Raw genomic sequence first — 27,921 nt, forward strand, 5'->3', positions numbered from 1 at the left:
TGTTCGTTATGTTATTTCTAAGGTTGGTAAAAGAGTTGGTGCCTTAGAAGGAATATCACTATACATGCAGCTCTTGAGATGTATAATTCATTAATTTTGCCCATTTTTGATTATTGCGATGTTGTTTGGTCCAGCTGCAATAAAGCAGATATGGAAAGTCTTGAATCTTTGCAAAGGCGGGCCTCGAAAATTATAGTTAAATCTAATTGGGGTACAACATCCACCGACTATCTTAGTTTTCAGAGTTTAGAAGATCGCCGTAACGCTCATATTTTAGGTTTAGTGAAGAGGTGTTTAAATAATAATGTACCACAGTTTTTAAAAAAAATTATTTTAATTGCATAAGGAAGTCATTTCAAGAGAAACAAGAAGAAGCAATTTTATATACTTACCTTCAGTAAGAACTGACACCGCCAAGAACAGTTTTTATTATAATGGCTCAGTTGTGTATAATAATTATTTATTAAATAAGAATCAGTTTTAATTGTTATACTGTACTATTTTAACTTAGTTACTTAGTTTCTTATTTTTTTTTTTTTAAACTTTTTGTTAGTTTTTAATTTAGGGCTCCTATTGATAACAGATATACCTTTAATTATTCTGAAGGGATTCCCCTAAAGAAATAAAGGTTTACTAAGTGCGCTAAAAACTCGACCACAAGTATCACCGTTTTAAAAACAACACGTTAACTTTAGTTCTAGCGCGTGCAATTAAAACCATAATTCGCTGTTTCATAAACAACTACTGCTCTAGTTATGTGAAGGTGTAGTCTGCTCTAGTTATGTTAAAAAGTCATTATTTGGGTCAACAAAGTCTCATCATGTGGCTTATGATTCTCAGAAAGATTTCTAATTGGGGGGGGGGGGTAGGGAAGTGATTTTTTCGACGGCTCGCCGGCGTAAGCAGCCATCTTACAAAGCAAAATACTAGTGTCAAATATTGAATTTTAGCACGTTTCAAGAGAATTTGCAAAAGCTGGCGTTTTAATTGCTCTTTGGGATCTGAAAAGCCTGTTCAGTGTTACGATATTTTATACAGCTGTTTCGAGAAAAGTTGTTGGATAAAAACGTAAAAGTGCATGAGGCATAAAACGAGAGATATTGTGGGTAGTATACAGATTACAGCTCCGTTCCATAACCTCAGAATTTCAGGGAAATATGAGAAAACATCATTATAAGAAAAAGGCATTGCGGGGCTTTGGCGAATTTGATTATTCATTTTACTCATTTCTTTACTTTTAAAATGCAATGATTGCCGATACCCAGATTATCTTTTGAGATTGTCGCGTGCACTTTCGTCTTTTCTTCCGAAAACCTTTCCTGAAATAGCACTATACCTAATGATGGCAGAGATTAAAATTACAAGGGTTCTAAAGCGTACTCCTCCTTCACCAAACATACTTAGTTTTCAGCCGGCAATTTCGTGCATCAATCTTTCCTACTTTCTCTAAATACACAATAATGATAAAATATTCTGAAGCAATTCTGTCTGTTGTTAAAGATTGTAAACAGTTGTTGTGAAAGCTAAACCTGTGTTTCTATTTTTAAACACTTTGACTCTTCAAAAATGGTTCAAAAAACGTATTATGATTTCTCCAATTCAGTTTCTAATGAAAGGTTACCATGGCGACACTTCAGTTTCCAAGAAACACCCCCCATTTTGGATTTTCGTATCTATTACTTGCAAACTAATTAAACGATCCCAATTTTTTTAGTTGAAAACTCTGCACATTGGTTACAGAGCCATCTTAATTTTTGTATGACTACAGAACTCTAATCTTTAGTCCATCTCGTTTGCCTAACAAAGTAAAAGTTGAGGTCCAACCATGATAAGCTAACCTATCCTTTGATATCTAAAATCTCCCGTATATAATTCCCAGAGGCACCATTAATACTTGAGTAAGCAACTGACTCCAAAGTCCTTTGGAATGATTGGGGACTGCTCTTACTTCGCGCGACGAGTCAGTGGTGGTGATGTTACCGCTAGATATGGAAACTTGACATTTCTGCGAAGTCCAGGATGCAAATGCTTTGTCATTCAAGTTGGACTGGCTCTGTGTTGACGACCCAGACGTCATCATCGGTATCCCGGATGTTTCCGTTGGCGCATGTGTTGCCTTTCTTTTCGTCAGAAATACCCCGGATGTGAACCTTGGCGCCTGCCTAGCCTTTGGTGTTGCACCAATGTGGGTTACCTCTCGCTTAAGGTTCGTGCCTTTTTCGAAAACTGTACTAGTGTGCGTGATCACGCGTGTCGTAGAGTTTTGCGTAATCTGTACGGTTTTGTTATTACATAAATCTCCAATGCAGCAATCAATGGAGCAACTGTTGACAAACCTGTAGGCGGCGTTATTGCACGAGACGTTTCCGATAAACCAGCAGTCTTGCAAGATGGAGCAATTTTTGAACACCTCAACATACCTGCCAATGCCAGGGTAATCCATAGTTCTGGTGACTGTGAAGCAAGAGTCATGGGTGTGTGGACATTCCACTTCACTTGTAACACTCTCACATGTCGAACCAATCAGTCCTTGACAAGAAAGGCATCTGGTAGATCGAACTGCGTAAAGAAGTGAATAAAAATCTGTGCCTATTTTCAGAACGAAACAGTTCATAAGCCATGCCACTAGGGGTGGCATGTATAGTAGAACCCCCGCTAACTCGAACCCTCCGCTATTTCCAACAAGATCCGATTTCCCTTGGATTTGACCTACAAAAATGACTGTAGATTGTACAAGACTTACAAAAACATGATATTCCTTATCAATTTTTAACAGGATAATTGAAATTCAACACCAACCTCGATGACTCGAACCCCGTAATTGGAACCAAAATTTTACCTAGTAACCCCCCACCCCAACCCCAGTCAAATTTCCATCGAAATTTTAATTTGTAGATTGTTCTTTCTGTATGGGAGCAGTTTCAAATTGCCATCTACGACTCCTTTAAGTAATGAAATGGACTTAAGTTGTAATTAAGGATAAAAACCAGCAATATTAAAGAATGACGTTTCGACGGCTCTATGCTATCATTCTCAAATTCAAATAAATACAATGTATTTATTTGAATTTGAGAATGATGGCATGGAGCCGTCAAAACGTCATCCTTTAATATCGCTGGTTTTTATCCTTAATTGCTTATCGAAAACTTTACTTAAGTTGTACAAGTGAAATGTTAATACTAGAGGACAAGTTATTATTTATTTATTGCCTAAGCTAGGGGGGGATCGCAGGATTTTGTTGGGATTGTATGGCTTTCAGGCGGAACGGAGGAGCATTAGTCGTCGCCAAAAGAGTATGATTAAAGAGGGGACCGCAGAAAACTGACTGCCAACTAACTGCCAATGAGGGGGGAGGGGAGGGTCAAAGAATATTACAGCCTCATGGGGGGATCAGGTAAACAAAATCTCCCGACCTCCTCCCCTCTCCCCAGAAGACAAATTATGGCCGGACCCTAACCAATTGCCTACTTTGAACTTAAATTTAAGCACTTGAAATTCTGTGGATGGTGACAGTTAGGAACTGACGAGACTTGTAGTTTACGGCGTAGATAATGTTTTCCTTTGTAATTTTTTGGCTAAGATGCTGTACCATAAATAATCCCTTCCTATTAATTGGCAAAGAGATAAACATTGTATTATTTTGGCAGGCGTAACTTTCACTGTAAGGCCCCAAGTTAAAAACATTCGCCGAGATTATTGTATCATTCGAAGCTCAAATCATGTTTTCCTCTTTCGTGTTTACTGAAGGATTTGAAGATGAAAGGAATATGATCTGTTGTCTTAAATGGATTTAGAATTGCAATTGATGAAAGTCGACTTGTGTAAAAAGATAAACAATTAATTGCCGATCAAGTTTTTCTTTATGGAGGAGCTAATTGCCCGACGGAGTCATAAAGGCGGATTTTTCTCAGTATGGCTTACTTGAGAGTACTTCAATGATACATTTGAAAAGCTAAAGAGGATTCCTCTACCGGAGAGCTCTTTATCAAAAGAGACAAAAAATGACGAAGGTCATTGTTTTTGTACTTCATAGATGTCATTGCTCAATTTTATCCCCGTCTATTGTTTAGAAAGCAGACAAGAAATTATGCTTTTAAAAAAACCACTTTTGAGTGGATGAGACAGTCACATATATAACTGCCAACGAATCATAATAAAATTAAAGCCGATTTGTGCAAGATAAGTGAAAAAGAAAGAGCCCTTTGAAGAGAATAGATCCGCTTTGATGAAGAGACCGTCAGACTTTAGCCTAGATGTTCCGGTTGTTTTTAACCTGTTAAATTTACAGGATATTTGCAGCGGATAACAAGGACCTTAGAAAAAAGAACTAATTAAATCCCAAAGAATGGAAAGGATGATATTTTAATCTGTTGATCTTCTGTGACAACGGAAATTATTAAAATGAAATAAATGGCTCAGTAGAGAACGTATGGCGCTTTCCCATGGTCTAAACCCAAATTTCATGCACAACATTGGTCATTTATTTTAAAAGCGAGTGAGAATTTTTGCAAGGGTTTGTTTCTGAGGCGGTTTGTTTCTGTTAATTGGTTTATGGCGAAAACTCGGTGGGTTTCTAATTACTATCGGAAAGGTGGTTGACTTCAGAAAGCAATGGGGAGTCCAGCTTCGTTATTAGAAAGCAATAAAAGACATTCTAAACTTTGTCATTCAATTAAAATTGAAGGAAAAGCCTAAAGCAAAGCTCGTTCGGTGTAAAAGTCAGTACGTAACTTGGACGTCTCAAAGTGCAAGCAGTTCTGAACACTACGGAAGAAAACTCCATAACGTTGGTTTTGATGAAAATTTCCTCATGAAAAATCCAAGGTTGGTTGATTTTGCACTTATATAAAATCGACCTTACCTGGTCTTAAACTCCATAAACAGAACCCGAAAATTGCAAATGTCCAAATTTGCGTCATCTTGTATTGATCTCGTCCTTTAGCGAAGTTGTTTTACAGTGATCCAGCGCTTTCCATCTGTTTTATCGAAAAAACCGCCCATCTGTCAAAAGTAGACCCTTTGACGTAACAAACTTGATTCTTCAGCAAATAACTTCCTAAATTAGGTTCGACATCGGCGTAATGACTTCATAAATGTAATCCCTTGGGCAACAGCGGCTTATCTCACGCACTTCCGGAAAGATGAGATTAAAATTTACTTGTGACGTCAGGTAAGACTTAAAAAGATGTTCTGACAGATTTGGGATGGGTTTTTATTTTGCATCTCATTGGTTGAGGGGCTGGTGTGAGTTTTACAGACCAATTATAAAAAGTAACTCAAAACCAAAGCACTCCTAAATTACTTTACACGTTCGATTGAAAATTTCTTTAGACTTAGCATAGATAAGAAAATAATACGCTTTTAATAAAAGGAAAGTCCTTCATAATAGCAAATCTGTCGTTTTGAGTCCAAAAGCGGAATCACATTTTTTTAGCGTCATGCTCTGAATAATCCTTACGCTTGTGTGAAATTTCTTAGTTGTTACTAATGAAGACATTGAGCGACCGTACTTTGGTTTTCCTTGAAACAGATGAGCCTAACCCTGAAGCTGAAGCTTTCTCACGTCAGACCAGTACCATTCCCCTTCGGTTGCACAACTCTCTGACTTATTTTCTCTTTTTTTATTTCCCTTTTTTCTTTCCTTATTTAGGAAGCTCAGATGTGAAGGAAGAAATATTCTTGTTCAGATAGTGTGCTGAGGTCACGAATTAAGCTGGAAAGAATTTGGATATACCCAAACTCGTTCCCAGGATCTCATATCTTTCCGCCCCCTCACCATGTTTCCTGAGGACTCGAAGACTAATTAACAGCTATTCACTGAAGTGGAGGTGGTTAGTGGTGAATAGTTGTTTTAGTATATGAATAGTTGTCTTAGTATATACTAAAAAAGTGAGATATATACACCATCGTCTTTGATTTGAGTGATTTCTTCGCTCGTCACGGATGCAAACCGGGACGCCATTTTTTCCCGAGTTGCTCGGAGGTAAATAGCAAAAGATATTCGGAGTTTGACTAGCCAATCAGAGCGCGCCTTCAACGCTATCCACTGTTTTAGTATATACTAAGCTGGAAAGAATATTATCACTCAAATTAACGACGAAGCAGTCCCCGAAAACACAAAGAAAGCGACTAAATTTGGGTTTAGCCGTGTTTAAAAGTAATGGTTTAAGTTTTTAACCCGGAGTTTATCGATAAAAACCAATGAGAAAGATTTTTTTACAAATGCAAATGAATCTTTCGCGCGGGAAAATGTTGGAATCGTTGCTGGAATGTGTGAATTCAAATCAATTTTTGGTGGTGTATATTATCTCACTGTTTAGGTATATACTAAAACAACTATTCACCTCAATGTCGGTGGTTAGTGGTGGATATTTACCTCGCGGCTCGGTAAATATCCACCACTAACCACCGACACTGAAGTGAATAGTTGTTAACTAACCTTTTATAGATATAATTATGACCAGTAAAACAGGAGGAGAATTGTAGGCGTAACTTTTACAAAGACTGGTAACGAGAAAAAATACCGCTGTGTAACGCTGAGCCCACGAATCCTTCCCACTATGCTTTGTACTGCCACGTCTCCATTTTGAAGATTCACCAAGTTGGCGAGATTAGGTCGAATTTTGAGGCAAAATGCAGTATTTACGGCGAGATAAGAAGGACGAGGAAGATGGTAAAGTATTCTTATATCATTTTTTCATTTCTCCATGAAATATTTAGCAGATAAGAGTCGTGATGCTATGTTTTTACTCGTGGCAGGTTCGCAGTCGAACCCGTTTCAAAATCTTGACAAGAGTGCCGTGCTCCAAGAGGTTAGCGCAAAATATTTAGTTCTTTTATATCTCTCGGGTTAGATTTCTATTGTTTTAATGCAAATTCACGCCGTAAAATACTGTTTTTTTCCTAGGCTCGCACATTTAACGAAACCCCGATAAATCCGCGAAAATGTATTCACATTCTGACGAAGATTCTGTATGTACTGAACCAGGTATGTGAGCTTTTAACAGGAAAGATATTGAATTTCTTCTCTCAATACGTTCACTCCTACGAATGACTTTCAAGACCTTCATTGTAATATCAGAAAGGTGATGAGAATTGATCCATGTAGCACCAAAATCTCAGAGCTAAAATTCTGAGAAAGATTATTGTGTCGGACATATTAAAAGGAGAATTGTTTGAGAGTTAATCCTTTTCCTCCTAACATCAATCTGTATATTCTCCCAACTGTTCTCTCTATATTTCCTGTGGAACAAACCAGAAGATTTGCTTTTACAATCAAATTTCCCAAGTTGCTGATTATGTCCTCTGCTCTTGTGACATTGATCTTTGATTCAGGGGTGGTATTGTTGGGAGAAATAAGATGCTCATCGCTTTAAGAGGTGAAAGGGCATAGGGATTCTTTTCAGAATGCTTGGGGTTCTTTTGAAATTGTAGTATAATTTTTGTAATCAGCAGTTAATTACTCCTCTTCATGTAAAAACTGAAGATTGATGTAAATGGGTATTGTTCATAATTGTGAACCTTCGAAACATCTAATAAGTGTTAAAGAAAGGTGACCAAGTGACCAGAGGCATGTTTTTCCAAAGTCCTGCTGACTTAATGGGCCTATAAAGCTGTTCTGAAGATAATACAAAAAAATATCAGCTAAAGAAACAAAATGGATTGATTTGGGTGCCAGAACCTGCTTTTGTATCTTTAAATTTTGATTTTAAAATGTGGCTTCAGGCCTATCAAGTTACTGGGAATTTCAAGAAATGAACCCCTGACCATATCCATCATGCCATGCCATGTAAAATTGAAGCTGCCTAGAGGATTCATTTTTATTTATTTTTTTTTTTAGGGGCAACATCTTGGTACAACAGAAGCTACAGAGGCATTCTTTGCAATGACAAAGCTGTTTCAATCAAAAGATGTGAGTTGGAGTAGATGTTTTGCATTTGGTAGTCTTGGAATATAAGATTTAGATCTAGCTTTTAGGTCAAGCATTATATTAGATATCAAAATGCTCTTTAAATGAATTTTTTTTGTAGGTAATGCTTCGAAGAATGGTGTACTTGGCTATAAAAGAATTAGCAAATATAGCCGAGGACGTGATCATTGTGACCAGCAGGTTTGTAATAAGAATATCTTGTCTGTCAGCAGTTAACATACAGCTAAGCAAGTGTCATTTAGGTTAATCAGCAGAAGTGACAGGTGAAGAAACTGAACAGATTTCTTTATTATACTTTGGACAGTTATTTTTACCTCACTTTAAAATGAACTGTCTGACCAACAGAACCTTGCCATAATTTATTCACTGATACATATAAGGTGTTGACACAGAAAGGACTGCACTTTTAAAAAAATGAACTTTTAGGGGGCACTCTTGATTATATTGTTAAATTTTTCCCTCTTTTCTGTCCCTACTGTGTATGTGGCCTTCCCTTAAGACCTTTTTTCATGAATGACCTTTATCTCTAAGCAAACATGCCTTTGCCAAACATGGAGACAAATTTTGAAATGGCTCTTGTTTGAACCTCTGGTAAGGAAATACAAGAGAAGCTTACATTTTAAGTTGCTGCAGATGAGGTCAAGATTTTGACTTCTCTTAAACCCTTAAATTTCCATGAGTGACCAAGACAGAATTTCTCCTGGCAGTACCAATACAACATCACGCATACAAGGGATAGGAATTAAAAATTCAAATTGGGGGATTATCGATTGATTCAACACCAAATTCTCCAAACTCACTTCATAAGAATTGTGCGGCAGACAGTAAGGAGAATTGCTAACAAGATCTTGGGAGTGAAAAGAGTTAAACATGTATTTTAGAGTAGAACTTTTCAGCAATCCTTGTAATGTTTGTCTTATTCCTTTGATTGATGAGACTTTTTTTTTCTTAGTCTGACGAAGGACATGACAGGAAAGGTAACTCTTCCTGATTTTACTTTGTGTGTGACAATTTAGTTTTTAGAGTCCTAGAGATGTTTCAATGATGAACCTTGGCATTTTGAATAATCTACATGTATTTTTGTATTGTTTTTGTAGGAAGACATGTATCGTGCTAGTGCTATCAGAGCCCTTTGTAAAATCACAGATGTAAGTCTGCACATCCTTGTAATTTATGATTTTCATTCGAGGTAAAGGTGTTCTGTACAAGGCTCTGCTCTAAGAAAAGTTGATGGGAGCCCAGTGCTCTGAAACTGTGAAATCCAGGTTGCCCAGCATATGCATTTTATGAAAAAACTAAGATTCCTGAGTTGCCTAAGAGCAAAAGTAAGGTACCAAGAGCCACTGGGTGCTGCTAGCTAGACCACAGCCCTGTCTGGATATTTTGATTAGCCCTTTAACTTCTGTGAGTGACTAAAACAGAATTTCTCCGTATAATATCAATATGTTATAAAGCAGACAATTGATGCGAAAAAAGAAAAATGTAAGTTAGGTGATTATTAGTCAATCCAATACCTACATGTAATTGAAATTCTCCAAACTAACATTATTAGAACTGTATGGCAGACCATGACGAGAATTAACATTTGGGATCTTGAGGTTAAAATGGGTTACTGCCTTCATTCAGATCCTTATTTTGTGAATAATTCAGGCAAATGTTACCATAGCACAGACTTTTGAGTTCATACAAATGTTTTATTTTGTTATTAGCTGCTTAGGTTGTTAATTTTTCATTTTCTCAGAGCACCATGCTGCAGGGAATTGAACGATATTTGAAGCAAGCAATTGTAGATAAAAATGCTAGTGTGTCTAGTGCATCATTGGTTTCTGCATTGGTGAGTTGGATTATGGTACTCTGTTTGTTCACTAGAGTTGATGCTTAGAATAGATGCATGGGCAGTTTTTACAAAATTTAATTTAACCCCATGACCCACAAGGGTGTTTAGCATCTAATTTCTTCATACAAAATCACTCGTTAATCAAAAAGTAAGATCAAGAGAATAAAGGAAATGACCACTAACTGAAGAAGCTCTTGATTATCAAACGAATTCTTCTTGTCAGCACTCTGGGAAAAGTTTAGAGAACAGTAGAGGGAATATTCATACTGATTGTAGGGTGTAAAGTAACTCATAAGATCTGATCAGTTACAAAGCCAGGAAATAAATGTTTTATGTTTATCAATTTGCTGTCTGACAAAGAGAAAATTTGGCCAAACAAAAAATATTACAAGAGTAAGATGGCATTGTTTAACACTACATTTACAGTATGTTTAACACTACATTTACAGTATGTTTAATACTACATTTACAGTATGTTTAACACTACATTTACAGTATGTTTAACACAACATTTACAGTATGTTTAACGCTACATTTACAGTATGTTTAACATTACATTTACATATATGAGAACGATCCTTCGCAGTAAAGCACTATTTGAGCAATAGTGAAAATCAGACCTGAAAAAAATTTCAGGCCTGTACGGGATTCGAACCACTGACCTCTGCGATACTAGTGCAGCGCTCTACCAATTGAGCTAACAAGCCAACTGGGAACAGGCCATCAAATTAATTCGATATAAACCCGTAGATGATAAATCAAACAACAACAAACATATGAAACATATGTGTGAACTGCGGTTATGAGACGTATATGAGAACGATCCTTCGCAGTAAAAGTAGAGCGCTGCACTAGTATCGCAGAGGTCAGTGGTTCGAATCCCGTACAGGCCTGAAATTTTTTTCAGGTCTGATTTTCACTATTGCTCAAATAGTGCTTTACTGCGAAGGATTGTTCTCATATACGTCTCATAACCGCAGTTCACACATATGTTTCATATGTTTGTTGTTGTTTGATTACATTTACAGTATGTTTAACACTACATTTACAGTATGTTTAACACTACATTTACAGTATGTTTAACACTACATTTACAGTATGTTTAACACTACATTTACAGTATGTTTAACACTACATTTACAGTATGTTTAACACTACATTTACAGTATGTTTAACACTACATTTACAGTATGTTTAACACTACATTTACAGTATGTTTAACACTACATTTACAGTATGTTTTGTGGGAGATGTGGTGGCCTTGTGGTTGGTGTGCTTGACTCTGGATTGAGTGGTCAGGGTTGGAGCCCTGGCCTGGGGCATTGTGTTGTGTTCTTGGGCAAGACACTTTACTTGCATAGTGCCTCTCCTCACCAGGGTGTTTAAATGGGTACTGGCAAATTTAATGCTGGGGGGGGGGGGGTAACCCTGCGATGGACTAGCATCCCAACCAGGGGGGAGTAGAAATAATCCTAGTCACTTCATACTACAGAAACTGGCTTTTACTTAATAATTTGGATATATCAACAAAGTTGAAATGGTAAATTGACCACCGTAACGATTACAAAAGCTGACGTTTTGAGCGTTAGCCCTTCGTCGAAGGGCTTTTATTTAGCTTTTACTTACATTTATGTTCCATATTTGGATACATACTCTATATTAAACAGATTTCTTTCATTGCATCTTCTGGGCATGTAACGAAGACTTAAAAGATACCTTGTTTATTTATTTGTTTGGTTGCATTTCCTTATAACAGCACCTTATGAAGCCAAACTATGATGTGGTGAAGCGCTGGGTAAATGAAGCGCAAGAGGCAGTGTCAAGTGATAATACCATGGTGCAGGTAAATTCTCCTCTTTAACTGCAGCACATTTCCTTGTAAAATGGTCACGAGAATTTGATGTTATATCAAGACAACAACTTCTTCCTTTTAGTTTTGAGTATTCTCAGTACCTTTTTGCTGGATAATGTGGGGATATTATAGAGAAAAGTTGCATGTTCACACTTCTTCCTGTTATGTTTTTGTATTCTCTTAACCTGTTTGTTGGATGATGTATGGATATTACAGAGAGGAGTTGTTAGTCACTTCTGGCAGTTATATATTAAAGGGTTAAGGTAACCTTGTGTCTTGTATTCGTTTCTTAGTACCACGCCTTGGGTCTTTTGTACCATGTGAAGAAGACTGATAGACTGGCTGTCTCTAAACTTATCTTCAAGTACATCAAACAGTCATTGAGATCTCCTTATGCAGTCTGTATGCTGGTAAGTGTATGGAACCACATCAGTGCAGTTATATCCAATAAATTAGTAATTTTTGAACCAACATTGAAGGCATGCTATTTGTTCTGAGATTGTTCTTCGTCTTTACCTTTTTAGATTCGCATTGCTTCCAAGTATCTTGATGAAGAACCAGAAGTGTGAGTATTTTGTAAAATCAGTGTGGCGTGTTCCAAGTTTTAACTGCATCTTTTACCAATGAATATTCTTTTACCTTTGATTTCAGTGTTGATACACCTGTCTATGATTTTCTTGAGAGTTGCCTGAGGCACAAGAGTGAGGTAATAAGCATTCTCTTTAACAAATGGTAAACACCACAGCGTACACTATTGAGTTATGGATGCACTTGGGAGGTTTGCTAAGCACGAAAGAAGCGTAAGAGTCGCTCGAGGCGATAGCCGAGAGCGACTCTAGCTTCTTAAGTGCTTAGCAAACCTCCCAAGTGCATCCATAACTCAATAGTGTACGCTGTGGTGTTTACCATTTGTTTTATAACATAACATTGATACATGGTAGCTAAAGAGTTCCCTTTTATTTAACAAATCTTACGCGACCAGAAAAAACAAGCGCGCGCGGAAAAATAGTCTTTGCATTTGCTCACGTCAGCAGCGTACACCCATGGGCAAATGGGGGACGCTAAATTGACCAATCAGAGCGCGCGCTTTACTTTGGTTATGTTATAATTATGCATGGAAACAGATATCAATTCTGGTTTAAAGAAACTGCAGTGACGTCTCTTTTTTACACAGCTATATAAACCCTCTGGTTCCCAAAAGTTATTGACATTCAGCTTTCTGTGGCGATTTTAATGGGTTGGCTTGCAAACTAGTCGTGAGATCGGATATAAGCTCTACAGTGTTAGGTATCAAACAACAACAAACATATGAAACATATGTATGAACTGCGGTTATGAAACGTATATGTGCACGATCCTTCGCAGTAAAGCACTATTTGAGCAATAGTGAAAATCAGACCTGAAAAAAAAAATTTCAGGCCTGTACGGGATTCGAACCACTGACCTCTGCGATACTAGTGCAGCGCTCTACCAATTGAGCTAACAAGCCAACTGAGAGCAGGCCATCAAATTAATTCAACATAAACCCGTAGATGATAAATCAAACAACAACAAACATATGAAACATATGTATGAACTGCGGTTATGAAACGTATATGTGTACGATCCTTCGCAGTAAAGCACTATTTGAGCAATAGTGAAAATCAGACCTGGAAAAAAAAAAATTTTCAGGCCTGTACGGGATTCGAACCACTGACCTCTGTGATACTAGTGCAGCGCTCTACCAATTGAGCTAACAAGCCAACTGAGAGCAGGCCATCAAATTAATTCGACATAAACCCGTAGATGATAAATCAAACAACAACAAACATATGAAACATATGTATGAACTGTGGTTATGAAACGTATATGTGCAGGATCCTTCACAGTAAAGCACTATTTGAGCAATAGTGAAAATCAGACCTGAAAAAAATTTCAGGCCTGTACGGGATTCGAACCACTGACCTCTGCGATACTAGTGCAGCACTCTACCAATTGAGCTAACAAGCCAACTGAGAACAGGCCATCAAATTAATTCGACATAAACCCGTAGATGATAAATCAAACAACAACAAACATATGAAACGTATGATGGCCTGCTCTCAGTTGGCTTGTTAGCTCAATTGGTAGAGCGCTGCACTAGTATCGCAGAGGTCAGTGGTTCGAATCCCGTACAGGCCTGAAATTTTTTCAGGTCTGATTTTCACTATTGCTCAAATAGTGCTTTACTACGAAGGATCATGCACATATAAGTGTTAGGTATATTGGCATACATTTCAAACCCAGTGACACTCAAAAGGGAGAATTATGAATACAACTTGGGAATATACATGCTCTAAGGGTTGGGTTGAGAATGCATGACACACTGTGGAGCAGGTTCATTCTTCAGACCTTGCATCAAATGATGGTGGTGGTGTTGGTTCTTGTTTATGTTCCAATAATTTTTTTTTTTTTGGGCTCTTTGATCCCTCCCTCCCCTCCCTCCCCCCCTAATGAAAACAGACACTCCCAACTTCAAATTTGTCTTGAAAAACATTGGAAAAAAGAACCACTCTGTAGAAGTGACTCTGCTCAAAATCCAATTAGGTGTCAGGGATTTTGTTGACATCCCTTACCCTTGCTCTTAGGCTTTCTATCACTTCTCTTTCACCTTCCACTTACCTACCCATAAATTCTGCATCTCCCCCCCTCCTTTCTCCTTTGTTTCTCTCCTGCTCCCCTTCCCCATAAATTCTGAATCTCCCCCCCTCCTTTCTCCTTTGTTTCTCTCCCTCTCCCCTTCCCCATAAATTCTGCATCTCCCCCCTCCTTTCTCCTTTGTTTCTCTCCTGCTCCCCTTCCCCATAAATTCTGAATCTCCCCTCCTTCCTTTCTCCTTTGTTTTTCTCCTGCCCGTCTTTCCCATAAATTCTGCATCTCCCCCCTTCCTTTCTCCTCATTTTCTCTCCTACTCCTCTTCCCCATAAATTCTGCATCTCTCCCCCATTCCTTTCTCCTTTGTTTCTCTCCTGCTCCTCTTCCCCATAAATTTCCTTCATCTGTTAACCTTCCATCCTCTTTCCTCCATTGAATCACAAACACTAAATTAAAATCTTTTATAATAATAATAATATAGTTTATTTCAGACCACTTGCAGCCTAAGGCTGAATTACTGGTACAGTTTTAAAAATATGCACACTGGAAACCTAAATAAATAAATACACACAATACTTTACACAGGTTGATACTTAACGGTAATGAAATTTTTAAAACGCTCAGTTCTGACAAGTGTGCAGTGAGAAGATTTGCCTGATTGTAGACACATTTGCATTGTGCTGTGAAGTACCCACTCATGAATATGGGGGTATAAGGGATGGCTTGGGCGAATTTTACGAATAAACCATTCGCATGCAGCTGCGCGGCGACAAGGTCTGAATGGCGGCCTTTTCAAGCGTATGTTCGTATGGAAGGTCAGGCCATATAATAGAAAGGGCCCTTTTCTGGACGTCTTCCTGTGCGTTATCCAGGTACTTTAGCAAGTCAGCAAACACAGCTGATGCGTACTCCAATATAGATCTTACAAGTGCACATTATATAGCAACGATGTCTTAAGGTGGAACGCCACACTTGTGCAACTGCCTTAAGACAAACAGTCTACGATTGGTCCTCTTCACCAACCAGTCAATGTGCACCATCCACGTAACATCCTCCATCCTCCTTGTTTAGTAATTTTCTTAAGGGAGGGGAGGTGGGGGGCTGTTTGCGCTTTCAACACATCTGCTATTTTTTAATTCAACACTTCTATCCTCTTTCCAGATGGTGATCTATGAAGCTGCTCGTGCTCTTGTAAACCTGAAAAATCTGAAATCCAGAGATCTATGTCCAGCAATTTCAGGTGAGTGTGGTAAAAGGGTTTCAAACTTGACTGCTCTTCAAGACTATTCAGCTGCCAAACCCTCCTTTGTGATTCTGGAAAGAGAAATCAGAATTTTTTTCTACTGATTTTTAAACTGTCAATTTTTTTCAGTTCTACAGCTGTTCCTGAGCTCACCACGCCCAACCCTGAGGTTTGCGGCAGTGCGCACTTTGAATAAGGTGGCCATGACCCAACCTATGTCCGTCACAACCTGCAACTTGGATCTTGAAAACCTTATTACTGATGTTAATCGCAGCATTGCTACGCTGGCTATCACCACCCTGCTGAAGGTTTGTAGAACTGCTTGGATAAACAACTTTCATTTTAATTCAAGATTGACGGGTAATAGTGCATGAAAGTCCCAGCTTTTTGATACTGATTGTCACTAATTTGTTTCTAGACTGGAAATGAGGGAAGCGTTGATCGCTTAATGAAGCAGATCTCCTCTTTTATGTCAGAGATCTCAGATGAATTCAAGATTGTTGTTGTTGATGCTATCAGGTTGGTAGCCTAAAGCAAAATGTGCATCACGTGTTGTTTATGATTCATGTCGGTTTTGCATGTCGAAGAATATCCTCAACTTCAAATTATTTTAAGGGTCTTAGAAATATTTCATGTAGAATTGGTTGAGGTTTTCCCTGGTTTCTGTGTTTGCCCACTGTTCTTGTTGCTGGTGTTTTCTTTACTAACAACTGCATTCTTGAGCCACACGTTGGGAGTGTAGCAAATTTATGTGGCTTTTTTATCCATAAAGAGAAGTTAAGCTAGGCCCAATCCCTATTTTCAAGAAAGACAAAGAACTTTTGTGCGAGATGTGTAACACAGTAAAATGTTTTTGTCTTTCTAATTTAGGTCCCTGTGCCTCAAGTTCCCCAGAAAGCATCACGTGATGATGAACTTCCTTTCATCCATGCTCAGAGATGAGGTTTGTTTGAAAATCTCTGACTGAGGTTGATATGTGACCTCCTTGTGACTAAGTAATGGTCAGGTGAAGGATGGTCTGTCAGTGTTGGATACAGTGACCATTCAAGTGATGTGTTTATGAAGACATTTTTATGCTCATTGGAAAGAAAACCTAAAACTTTGTCAATTAGAATTACAATTAGCAAATTTGATGAAAGTAAATTTGCAACTATGGTTAGCTTTGAAAAACTTGTCTACATTTTGAGAATACCAAAAATATGCTCAAAAGAGGAGACACTCAGTTATAACACGTTTTCCTGGTGAAAAAAGAGCGCTCTGCAGATTATGTGTACGGTGAGTAAGCAGAGGGGATTCTTGGAGAGTTTATTTAGCTGGTAAACGCAGTCTGTCTTAGAGAGAAGATACATGTAGAACAGATCCTCCTGTACATGCATTTGGATCCTTGGTCCGTTTGTCTTTACAGCCACCGCAAGTCCACATTATGTTTGATCATTTCAGGGAGGGTTTGACTACAAGAAAGCCATTGTGGACACAATCATCACCATCATCGAAGAGAATTCTGATGCTAAGGAAGCTGGTAAGTTTTTTGCGGTCTCAACCAGCGTCCTCAATAAATGGTCAATCATAGTGTTCTCCTTAAGAAATTAGAATCATATGGAATAAGAGGGTTACCGCTGGCCTGGTTTGAACGTTATCTTACAAACAGGAAACAATACGTTGCCTTAAGTGATACTTAGTCGTCCTATCAAACTATGGTCTGTGGTGTCCCTCAAGGTAGTTTGTTAGGCCCTTTTCTATTCTTGATATACATTAACGACCTCCCTAATTGCTCTGAGTTCCTTTCATTTAAGATTTTTGCGGACGATACTAACTTGTTTGCTTCTGCAAAAGATATACAATCATTAGAAATGCAAATGAATTTAGAACTTAAAAAAAGTCAAGGAATGGTGCGACATAAACAAGCTATCAGTAAATGGCAGATATTAGATCTTAGCCCGCGTAAAAGCGGTTTTGTTTAAAGGTGCATGGAATTGAGGCACTTGGGCCAAAGGCTTTGTAAATTCTACAAGGTATCACTGTATATTTCAAAACAACTCGCATTTTCCGCTATTTTTTACTTTTATCGACAATCTGAAGCATTCAAAAGGTAAAGATAGCAATGGTTAGACATTGTATTGCATTCAGATGCAACAACCGGAGTGATAAACCACATTGCAAGCATCTTTCGTGGCATTCGCTGCAACTGAACAACAAGAAACTTCTGGCGACTTGGCTAGTCAAGATCAAACGGGAAAACACGCCCGTAAGTAAAAATTCCTTTTATACAGTGAACATTTTGAAAAGTAAGGCTTTTCCAAGTCATATGCTGGCCGGAAAGTAAGTCTTAAGTCAGACTCAGTTCCGAAAATATTCAGTTTCTCCGAGCAGAAAACCAAAAGGAAGGCTCCGAAGGAAAGACGTTCGATTGATGATGACTTTCCGGCCAGAATATGACTTGGAAAAGCATTTCTTTTCAAACTGTTCACTGTATAAAAGGAATTTTTACTCACGGGCGTGTTTTCCCGTTTGATCTTGACCAGCCAAGTCGCCAGAAGTTTCTTGTTGTTCAGTGCATAGTTAGTAGAGGGGACTACCTCTAATAACTATGTTCAGTTGCAGTGAATGCCACGAAAGATGCTTGCAATGTGGTTTATCGCTCCGGTTGTTGCATTCGAATGCAATACAGTGTCTTACCATTGCTATCTTTACCTTTTGAATGCTTCAGATTGTCGATAAAAGTAAAAAAAGCGTAAAATGCGAGTTGTTTTGAAATATACAGTGATACCTTTGAGAATTCACCAAGCCTTTGACCCAAGTGCCTCGATTCCGTGCATCCTTAAACAAAACCTCTTTTACGCGGGCTCAGATCCAAGATCTGCCATTTAAAGAAAACCAATTACATGATTGTAAAATCCCCAAGGAAAAAGAACATGAATGTTAATATAAAGATAACTAACCGAGATGGATCATGCCCCTCCTTAGAACGGAAGGACCACATTAAATATTTAGGAGTAATGATCGATAGTGCTTTAACTCGGAAATATCACATCTCATATGCGTGCACCAAGCTTTCACGGAATGCAGGAGTAATCTCTAAGTTGAGGCATTATCTACCTCTCAAACAACTTACGCAGATCTCTTATAATCTTATCTATCCTTACATTTCGTTCGCTATTGTTGCCTGGGGCAGCACCAGCAAGACAAATTTACATAAAATACAAACAAAGCAAAATCATGTTATTAGGTTAATGTACTTTGCAACTCTATCTGACAAAAATACCGATAGTGCACTGCCTCTACTTAATATCTTGGAAATGTTAACTGTAGCTAACATATATCGCTTGTATGCTCTCAAATTTATTCATGCACTATTTATGTAAGCTTATTGTTACGTACGAGGTGGCCTCAGCTAAAAGCCAGGTGGTTTCGAAAGGTCACCTCGCCGTACATTGAACTATCGATAAATTTTTTATATATAGGGTAAAAAGGCAAATAGATAATTTGAATTTCACTTTCAACGGGGTTCTTTTTCCCGCCAAAACGACACCCTCACCAACTGGCGCTGCAAATTTAGTCGCCAAAATTTGTGTCTACCCGTCTTGGCGACCAGAAAGGTCTCAGCTTGAAGAACTGAAGTATGATGTTATTTCCAGTATGTCCGCAGTTACAAGTTTCCTCATTTAAATAGCATAGTTACTCGAAACACTTTTCTGTTTGAACGCGGAGGAATTTGCATATTACTGCTAGAGGTTCTAAAGTCAATTTTTTTAACCTATGGGTTTTTTTTTCCTGCAGGACTTGGTCATCTGTGTGAGTTCATTGAAGACTGCGAACACACGGTCCTTGCCACAAGAATCCTGCATCTCTTGGGGCGTGAAGGACCGCGCAGCCAGAATCCTTCAAAATACATCCGCTTCATTTATAACCGAGTCATCTTAGAGAATGCTGCCGTAAGAGCTGGTAAGAATTTTGTCCTTTGAAAGAATTTTCTTCCCACGACACATATCCTAACTTGCTATCTAAAACACGTTTTATGCGGGAGACACGATCCCTTTTCATCTGGGCTTAAAAAACCTATTGTGTGACTGTGAAGTCAAGTAGATATCTCTGTTGGTCAAATAACGGTACTCACGCACACACTCATCCACTGAGTGAACCCATAAACAAACCACATTTCGATGGTAATTTGGTTATATCAACTAAGATGACGAGATCAAGAAGTCTGACGAAGGCCTTACGCTCGAAACGTCAACTTTTTTAACTCTTTACGGTGGCCAATTTACTATTTCAACTTAGTTGATATAACCAAATTACCTTGTTACCCCCACCGACGCAGCACCACAGTTTCTTGAGAAACTTTCCACCTTTACACATTTCAGTGGGTTAATGGAGGTTTCGCCCCATTGCAAGTTTGCCCCGTGAAGTAAAACGAGCTCGCCCCCACTTTTACCAGATTTTAGGGCCGAATTGGTAAAAGTGGTGGCGAACTTGAAATGAGACGAAACCTCCAGTGACCTTTCACTTCTGTTACCGTCCACTTTGCCTACATCTCAACTCGCCAACACCAATGGGGAACTCGCTGACGCCGTTAGTCAATTTGGTGCCGTTGGTGTGATTTCATTTGTCATTGTATTAACCTTGCTCATAAGTTTTTATTGCTCGATTTGTTGCCCTTGCTGCAAAAGTGAAAGCAGTCAATTAAAAACAATTGCGAAAGTTGGAAAGTCTCCTGCATGTATGAATTAGTTAATTTGGTTAGGTAGGGGACGTTAAAGAACCCACTCACGAGATTACTGTGATGTGGTCTGGCCTGTTTACTGGGAATTGGGGGGAGGGGGGCATCTTCAAATAAGTTTCCTTCGATTGTTTGTAAACTGCTGATGTAGTCCGGCCAAAGTCCCCCGAAAAGTGTTGTGATGCGCATTTGATCATATCCACATGTTAATTTGCGCAATATAAATATTTTATTATTATTATTATTATTATTATTATTATTATTATTATTATTATTATTATGCAGCAAGTTAGGGCGAAAATTCGTAGCCTATCTGCATGACAGTACTGTTAACTATAATAATATCTAATACTACTCAAATATAAATGATCAATATAAAACGATAAAAGTGTCAATTGGCCCAATACTAATATGTTAATGTTCATGGTTTACTATTATTATTATTATTATTATTATTATTATTATTATTATTATTATTATTATTATTATTATTATTATTATTAAATAAAAATGTTTGTACAAGATATGCTTTATTGACAAGATTAGAAGCGCCTCGTGAAGTACCTTAAAGGGAGGCAGATTTACCGTTAACTTTGTTTGTGGTATTTGGGTTATCATTATTTTGCCCAAGGTTACGTGACAGCCGAACTACGAACTTTGAAGTTTAATATCGCGACTGGCTTTGTAACTTACTTCTCTGTTACTTCACAGCGGCTGTGACATCTCTTGCCAAATTTGGAGCTCACTGTGACAGCTTGTGTTCAAGCATTTTGGTCCTTCTGTCTAGGTCAGTAACTTATGATCTGCTATGAGATGGTTCATTTTAGTAAAAACTCATCTTCTGATATGTCATCAGGTAAGGAAAGTTCGAACCCTGGTCCTTTGGATTATGCACTGCGATGCTCCAGTGCCACTCTCTCAACCGATCTTGCTTTGAGCTGCGCGCACCGGAGCGCGAAATACGAATTTCTGTGGTTCGATTTGTCGTGGGGACTTATATTTTTACCTTTGTCCCACGCTCTGAAAAACCAAACAAACATATACCGGTAATATCTTTCCTTATTCGACGATTAAGCTCAAGATTTTTTATTTTCCTCATTTGAATTTTCACAGATGTCTTTTGGATACCGACGATGAAGTGAGAGACAGGGCGACATTTTATGTAAATGTTTTGAAGGAGAAAGAGAAGGCCTTGTCATCAGGCTACATCTTGAACGGTGGGTTGCCTGACGTAAGAGAAATTTGTACCGCGTTTACCTGAGACGAAAAACGTCAGCTTGCTCTTTCACCTTCCACGTAAAGAAGCATGAACCGTACTGCGTTAGCTTCGCTTGTGCTCACGTCATGGTGGATTTTCAAGGCGCCAGCCTTGTATGACTCACGGAGACTAGTTTTGGTGCCGGCAATTAAATTCCACTCTGTGAGAGAAAAAGTAAACAAAATCTTAGGTAAACGGCAAAAGCGAAAAGGATTACTCTCACGTAGAAACGGCAACTAGCATTTCTGTTCCTTGCACAGGCCTCCAAGTGTCCATTGTTGGATTGGAGAGAGCCCTGCATGCTTATGTCAAAGACTCCTCACACACTGCGCCTTTTGATCTCAAGACTGTTCCCTTGGCAACCACGCCCATGCAAGATCAGGTCGTAAAACCTGGAAAAGCTGGTAAGTTTTGTTCCTGTGCGTTCTCTATCGTTGTGGTTCTTCAGTTTTTTTTGTAGCCTATTCGGTGTTTGTTTTTTTTTCTTTGCGAGCCTTTTTTGTGGTTAAGAAGGGGTTTTTGTACTTTTTAAGGAAACTACTGTAGCAGATTGTGAACTGTTCTTTGTTGAAATGGTTTATGCTAAGGTGTTTTTCTTCTGTACGAGGAGAGTAAGACACTAAAATGTCTTTTTTTATTATTGGGCTTTCACTGATGAGGGCATGAAGCCGAAAAGTGAAGATACAGTAATATTTCTAAGCCCTTTTTTTGTTAAGGTAAACTGAGCACCGATTTGTCGACTGGTCTTCTGGTCTGCTTCCTTTTCACTAAAGAGAGGTCTTATTTTGTTGTTTTTTTTTTCCTTTGAAGCAATCGAGACGCCTTCTGCTCCAACCAAAGCTGCCGCACCCGTGGCAGTCACCAGACAGGACGTGTATGCTGGTAAGGAGTACTAACTTGCTCGAGGCAGACTGTTTTAGAGCCTTAAATGTTACCGAAGTTTACTGAAGACCTCCGGAGATTCCCGAGCAGGAGAAAAATGTCTCTCTATCTTGCTTTAATATCTTAAATGTTGCTCCAGTGGAGGTTTTTACTCGATTACTGGAATATCCTTTTTTTTTTTCCACCCGAGATCTCGATAACCGGGATTGAAATCTTCGCATAAGAACACTACAGCCCTTATTGAGGTGAACATCAAAGGACACTCCTCGTTCCGGTTTATCGTCTTGACCGAGTTCAAATTTCACAAATGAAACGCAGGAACAATTAGTCTAGAGTGCGTGCGAAGTGGCCGGAAATTATTACGGATGCTTCGATTCGGAATTCAGCCCTTTACAATTAGATTATCGCTTCCCTGTTGAAACCAAGTGGTTCAAAACAAAAATTTAAAGTTGTCAACGCATTTTGTCTTTATTTTGTCTTCTTTATTTCCTTTTTTCACCAGAACAACTGGCTGCTATCCCTCAGTTTTCCAGGCTTGGTCCATTGTTCAGGTCCTCGCCGAAACCTGTAGAACTGACTGAATCTGAGACAGAATACGTTGTAAACTGTGTCAAACACGTCTTCAAGGATCACATCGTCTTTCAGGTGACTTCGGCCGCAAATGAATAACTACAGAGAGAATTTTCAATAGAGTGTCGAAATGAAATCAGAATTTCTATGGGTTTTGCTTTGCTTCGCTCTGGGATTGGTCCAGGAAACTCGCGCCCTCCTCACGACCAATCCAATGAAAGACTAAAATCAATGACGACTTAAGCATTCCGCTTGTGTTTCCTCAAGTTCACATTGGTTATATGCAATATTTTCCGTATTGATTATGATAGTTACTGGGAAAGCGCTCTAACTTGCCCTTCACTCTCGGTTGCATTTTTAAAACTATTTCCAATCGACCTGTAGAGGAAGACCCGTATAGAAGTTTGGATAAAAGCAGCGTTTAGTCGAGTGTCAACAGTCGTGTGAGATTTCGCGTTTTCCCGCGCTAGAGGCCAGTCACGAAAGTTTACTTTTCGCTCACATTGGCTCCTTCTGAAATTCGCTATCTTTCTGATTCGCCACTGTGATTGGTGTGGTTTTGTCCAACAATACCCAATTATAAATGTGCCTTTCAGCAACACATACCAATTCCTGAAATTTCAAATTGTTTCAGTTTGACTGCACAAATACACTGAATGACCAGATCCTGGAGAATGTCCAGGTGGAAATGGAGCCGAGTGATGGCGAGTTTGAAGTGGTGACCTACGTACCACGTCCGTCGCTTCCTTACAACTCACCTGGCACAACCTACACACTGGTTAAACTCCCTGAAGATGCTTCATCAGGTTTGTTTGAAATGATTCTATCAAGGACCTTTATCGGTCAAGGCCGGGTTGTTCGAAGGTGGGATAAAGTAACCCAGGGCTTTAAAAGAAAATTTAGCACAAGTATTTTTGTCCATAATTTGATGACTAGATGTCCTTCAAAGAGTGGAGAAAATTATCCGAGAAAGGCCTTTGGACCAAGGGATAAAGAAACCCGGATTAAAATTTAACTCTGGGTTAATGCTTATCAGCCTCTGAACAACTGGGCCCAGGACGCCAATGCGGAGAAACACAATTAAAAAAATTAGTTTACATTGTTAGCTAAAATTTGGAAAAAGCCTCTGGTTGTTTACAGTCTCATACGACGCTGCAACTTCAGGGCTCGAAGTTAGCACTCGCAAACTCGCCAAATCCGAGTGGTTACTTGAAGTTGCGAGTCTAGAAAATATCCTTTAGCAAACATTTGCGAGTACCGGTATTTCTTTACATTGATTTAGTTCTCAAATAGAAAATGGCCGCATTGAAAATTAGCTAGTAAGGTTCCTACTTTTGCTAGTAAAAAAAAAATCTTACTAGCAAACCTTTGCTAGTGCACTAAAAACTTCAGTATAACGTGCGCGAGAAGCGTTGTGTCAGAGTTTTACATGGAAACTTAAATAATTTTCAGTCGGGGTTGCCGTTGTAAGACCACGCAACTTTTGTATTTTACGTTGTTGTTTTGCAGAACACGGCGAACAAATGTACAAAGTTTAAAACGCACGTGCTGAGCTACTGTTCTGCCCTTTAGATCTTTTTTATTTTTGCCAAGTCCTCGTTATCGTCGTCGTCATGGTTTGCGTATGGGACGTCGATAACTAATCATAATATAGCTAGAAGATTCGCGCGACATAATTCAATTGTGTTTCATGTTCCCATTGTATTCGCTGAGAACGCTTGTGCAGGCTTTAAAATAAAGCAAAGAGAATTTTCAGTGGTTTTATGTGGCATTTCAAACTGACTTTCTTATTTCTTGTTTTAGTAACTTGCACATTTACAAACACACTGAAATTTGTGGTTAAAGACTGCGATCCAAGCACGGGTGAACCAGATGAAGAAGGCTACGAAGACGAATATGTGGTACGTAGTGGACTGATGTTTTATTTTTGTAACGTTTGAAACATGAAGGTTTTCAGGAATCTCATTGGCTGAAGTGAGTGCGATTTTTGTGCGTAAAATGGCACAGACTCCACTCTCCATGATCGCACAATTTATTAATTAAATCTTCATTGGAGCCTTGAGCTTTTCTTAATATTAAGCATTAGATACCCAAGTTTTGTCCAAGGTCGGTTAAGTGAAGTTGCTAGCTACCGAATCCACGATCAGATTAAAGTGTATTCGGCCTTAAATTGCCCTTCTATCTCTGCCCCCTACCTTACAGAGCAGATGCTTCAGAAAGATCTTGATTTCCAAGCAAAATTTGCTTTTTTGGGGGGGGGGGGGGATAGAGAAAGTTTTTCCCCTACCGCTGCTATAATCATTCGTCCAGCTCAAATAACAGAGGTCGAAATTTTCATCCATGTCCACCCACATTGTAACAATGTTTACCTTACCTCCCCCCCAGCTTGAAGACATTGATGTGCTCGTGGCAGATCACGTACAGCGCGTGCACAAGACAAACTTCCTGGCCTCCTGGGATGAGATTGGTGACGAGTGTGAAATGCAAGACACTTATGCTCTGACTCAGATGACCAGTTTGGAAGGTGAAGTTTTCAATCCTTTCGTTTTCTTGTGTATCCTAAGAAGTATTATAACATAACCAAAGTAAAGCGCACGTTCTGATTGGTCAATTTAGCGTCTCCCATTTGCCCATGGGTGTACGCTGCTGACGTGAGCATATGCAAAGACTAGTTTTCCGCGCGCGCTTGTTTTTTCTGGTCACCTAAGATTTGTTAAATAAAAGGGAACTCGTTAGCTACAATGTATCAATGTTATGTTATAAAACAAATGGTAAACTTGGGAGGTTTGCTAAGCACTCAAGAAGCTAGAGTCGCTCTCGGCTTTCGCCTTGCGCGACTCTTACGCTTCTTTCGTGCTTAGCAACCTCCCGCGTGCATCCATAACTCAATAGTGTACGCTGTGGTGTTTACCATTTGTTAATTATTTGAAAACCAGACCCGATAAAGCAAAATGATCAATTGTGTACGATCGTCTTGCAATTTATTTTAGAGATCACTTCAGCGATGAAATCGACTACAAAGGAATAAATGATCCATATATTGTAATTAACCCTTCGCTAATAGACCGCACTTAATTCGCTGATCAATTCGAAGCTTCAACATACCCCCCTGGCAACCGTGACTGTCCTCTATGCCGCCTGGGGGCTGGGAAATTTGAACCTTGCCTGGGTGGGGTGGGGAATTTGAACCGGAACTGTCAAGTCTTTGAAGCGAAATACACGTGTTTATATTTAACATGGAGGTGTTTGTTTTAGCCCACAATACTCAAAATTGTTTTCTGTTCATTTTTCAACAGAAGCTGTCAAACAGATTATCGACTACCTCGGCATGCAGCCATGTGAACGTTCCGACAAGGTCAACACGGAAAAGAATTCTCACGCCCTGCTATTAGCGGGGGTGTTCCGAGGCGGTCACGACGTCTTGGTCCGAGCCCGACTGGCTTTCGACCAAGGAGTGACTATGAACATAACTGTTCGTAGTGACGATCCTGTAGTTAGCGAGGTGGTGTTGTCAGCCGTGGGATAAAATATTTTCTGGTCGTTTGGTTCAGGCTGATTTGACAGTGAATTCAGACATAATGTGTACTAAGCGTTGTAATTAACAGTCTTAGAACCAGCTAAAGGTTTTCGTAGTAAGAAGTCAAAGATTTTTTGAAGATTTCCGAAAAATTAACGGATTGTTTTCTTTTATGATGCAGGGAGAGATATCGGGTGTCAAGGATTTTTTTCCGGTCTGAATTTTTTTTTTTTTTTTCGGTCTGAATTTTTTTTTTTTTTTTTTTGATGCTACAAATTGCAGTAGGGGGTGGTCTGAAAGCTCTGAACACCTCGGTAAATCCTTTAATTCCCACAAGTGACCAAGACAGAATTTCTCCTTACAGCATCAGTACAATATCAAGCAGGCAAGTGACGAGAATATGGAAAATATAAATTAAGGGACAACTGGTTGATTCCATTACCAAATTCTCCAAACTAACATCGTAATAATTGTATGGCAGACAGTAAGGAGAATTCGTAATGGGATCTAGACAGTGAAAGGGCTCTGGAAGAATGGCAAGGTAACAAAATCTATTACTATTGGTTACAATTAAAAAAGGAAAAAAAATTGAGGAGACTTCGTACTTTTTCGGAAATCTTCGTTCTCGTACCCAGCTATCATTGGTACGTTGCCAGTTATGTGATTAGATTTTTCCCTTTTCAGCATGTGTTCAACGCAAAGGGGAAACAATAAAAACGTAATCTATCAAGACTAACTATTAAATCTTATCAAGTTCTGCATTGAATTAATGTGAACAAGCTAAAATGATCTGATGATCTTGTGCGGTGTTTTGTACCCACAACAAATACGGCAACACTTTTAGCCTGTTTAGCGTAGTATTTAATGGGAGTATAGAGTGTTGTGTCCCTCCCGTCCCCCAATTTCCTTGATGTTACAGTTTATAAAAAATTGAATTATGTAGCCCGAGTGTTTTCAACAGTGGGCCTGCAATTTTGCCTACACATTACGAATTTGATCCTGAGGAATGTTAAGTTCAGAAAGCCTCTTATTCTAAGCAAGCTTTACTTGAACTGAGGGGGGAGGGGCGGGGTTAAGAGCCTAATTCTCAGCCTTGTGTTGCTTCTTAACGATTAGCTGGATCTAATTTTTGTTGCGCTTCAGTTGCCGGGAATGACTAGTAAAGTTAATAACTCCTGTTGCATTTAACTTCTGGTTTGGTTCTTCAAAAAATGAAGAAATGCTCTGGAAGATTAATTTGCTTCACTTCCCTCCCTCCTTTCCACCAGAATTATTTTTGCCAGGGAGAGGCAGTTTTACAATTTCCCACCAACAAGAAGATTACCTTTTGCCGAGGAATAACTGAAACAGACGAACAGCTGCGGTAAATTCACTTTACGGCGAAGCGGAACGGCGTTTCCTGTTCAATGGTTAAGATCAAAGTCAACCATTAGCTAGTATTGAAACAAGTTTCAAGATAAAAAAGAAAAGAATAATGAAAGAAAGAAAGAAACGACTCGGGG

At 38.9% G+C, this 27,921-nt stretch overlaps 2 protein-coding genes across 2 annotated transcripts; one reads left to right on the forward strand and one right to left on the reverse strand.

The window, feature by feature from the left end:
* Positions 1–954: 954 nt before the first annotated feature.
* LOC111343379 (uncharacterized) lies at positions 955–5,007 on the reverse strand. The gene is made up of 2 exons (XM_022950549.2): positions 4,862–5,007; positions 955–2,559 (listed from the first exon to the last, which is right to left on the reverse strand). The coding sequence occupies exons 1-2, from the start codon at positions 4,917–4,919 to the stop codon at positions 1,853–1,855; spliced, it is 765 nt and encodes a 254-aa protein (XP_022806284.2). The 5' UTR covers positions 4,920–5,007; the 3' UTR covers positions 955–1,852.
* Positions 5,008–6,486: 1,479 nt separating this feature from the next.
* On the forward strand, positions 6,487–27,155 carry LOC111343376 (coatomer subunit gamma-2). The gene is made up of 27 exons (XM_022950546.2): positions 6,487–6,673; positions 6,760–6,812; positions 6,908–6,988; positions 7,841–7,912; positions 8,031–8,110; positions 8,883–8,907; positions 9,028–9,078; positions 9,672–9,764; positions 11,524–11,610; positions 11,913–12,029; positions 12,144–12,184; positions 12,271–12,325; positions 15,394–15,472; positions 15,605–15,783; positions 15,894–15,994; positions 16,346–16,418; positions 16,916–16,994; positions 19,253–19,417; positions 20,904–20,979; positions 21,306–21,409; positions 21,711–21,854; positions 22,261–22,332; positions 22,835–22,977; positions 23,537–23,708; positions 24,706–24,803; positions 25,288–25,426; positions 26,199–27,155. The coding sequence occupies exons 1-27, from the start codon at positions 6,634–6,636 to the stop codon at positions 26,426–26,428; spliced, it is 2,649 nt and encodes an 882-aa protein (XP_022806281.2). The 5' UTR covers positions 6,487–6,633; the 3' UTR covers positions 26,429–27,155.
* The last annotated feature ends 766 nt before the right edge of the window (positions 27,156–27,921 follow it).

The sequence above is a fragment of the Stylophora pistillata genome, chromosome 5 (assembly GCF_964205215.1).
Source record: "Stylophora pistillata chromosome 5, jaStyPist1.2, whole genome shotgun sequence".
Lineage (NCBI taxonomy): Eukaryota > Metazoa > Cnidaria > Anthozoa > Scleractinia > Pocilloporidae > Stylophora > Stylophora pistillata.

Excerpts from the sequence above, each read along its gene's own strand:
- LOC111343379 (XM_022950549.2), bottom strand. The coding sequence starts at position 4,919 with ATGACGCAAATTTGGACATTTGCAATTTTCGGGTTCTGTTTATGGAGT. Across the intron at positions 2,560-4,861 it reads TTTATGGAGTTTAAGACCAG|TTCGATCTACCAGATGCCTT; the intron begins GTAAGGTCGATT and ends TTCTTTACGCAG.
- LOC111343376 (XM_022950546.2), top strand. The coding sequence starts at position 6,634 with ATGCAGTATTTACGGCGAGATAAGAAGGACGAGGAAGATG. Across the intron at positions 12,326-15,393 it reads GCCTGAGGCACAAGAGTGAG|ATGGTGATCTATGAAGCTGC; the intron begins GTAATAAGCATT and ends TCCTCTTTCCAG. Across the intron at positions 23,709-24,705 it reads CCCTGAAGATGCTTCATCAG|TAACTTGCACATTTACAAAC; the intron begins GTTTGTTTGAAA and ends TTCTTGTTTTAG.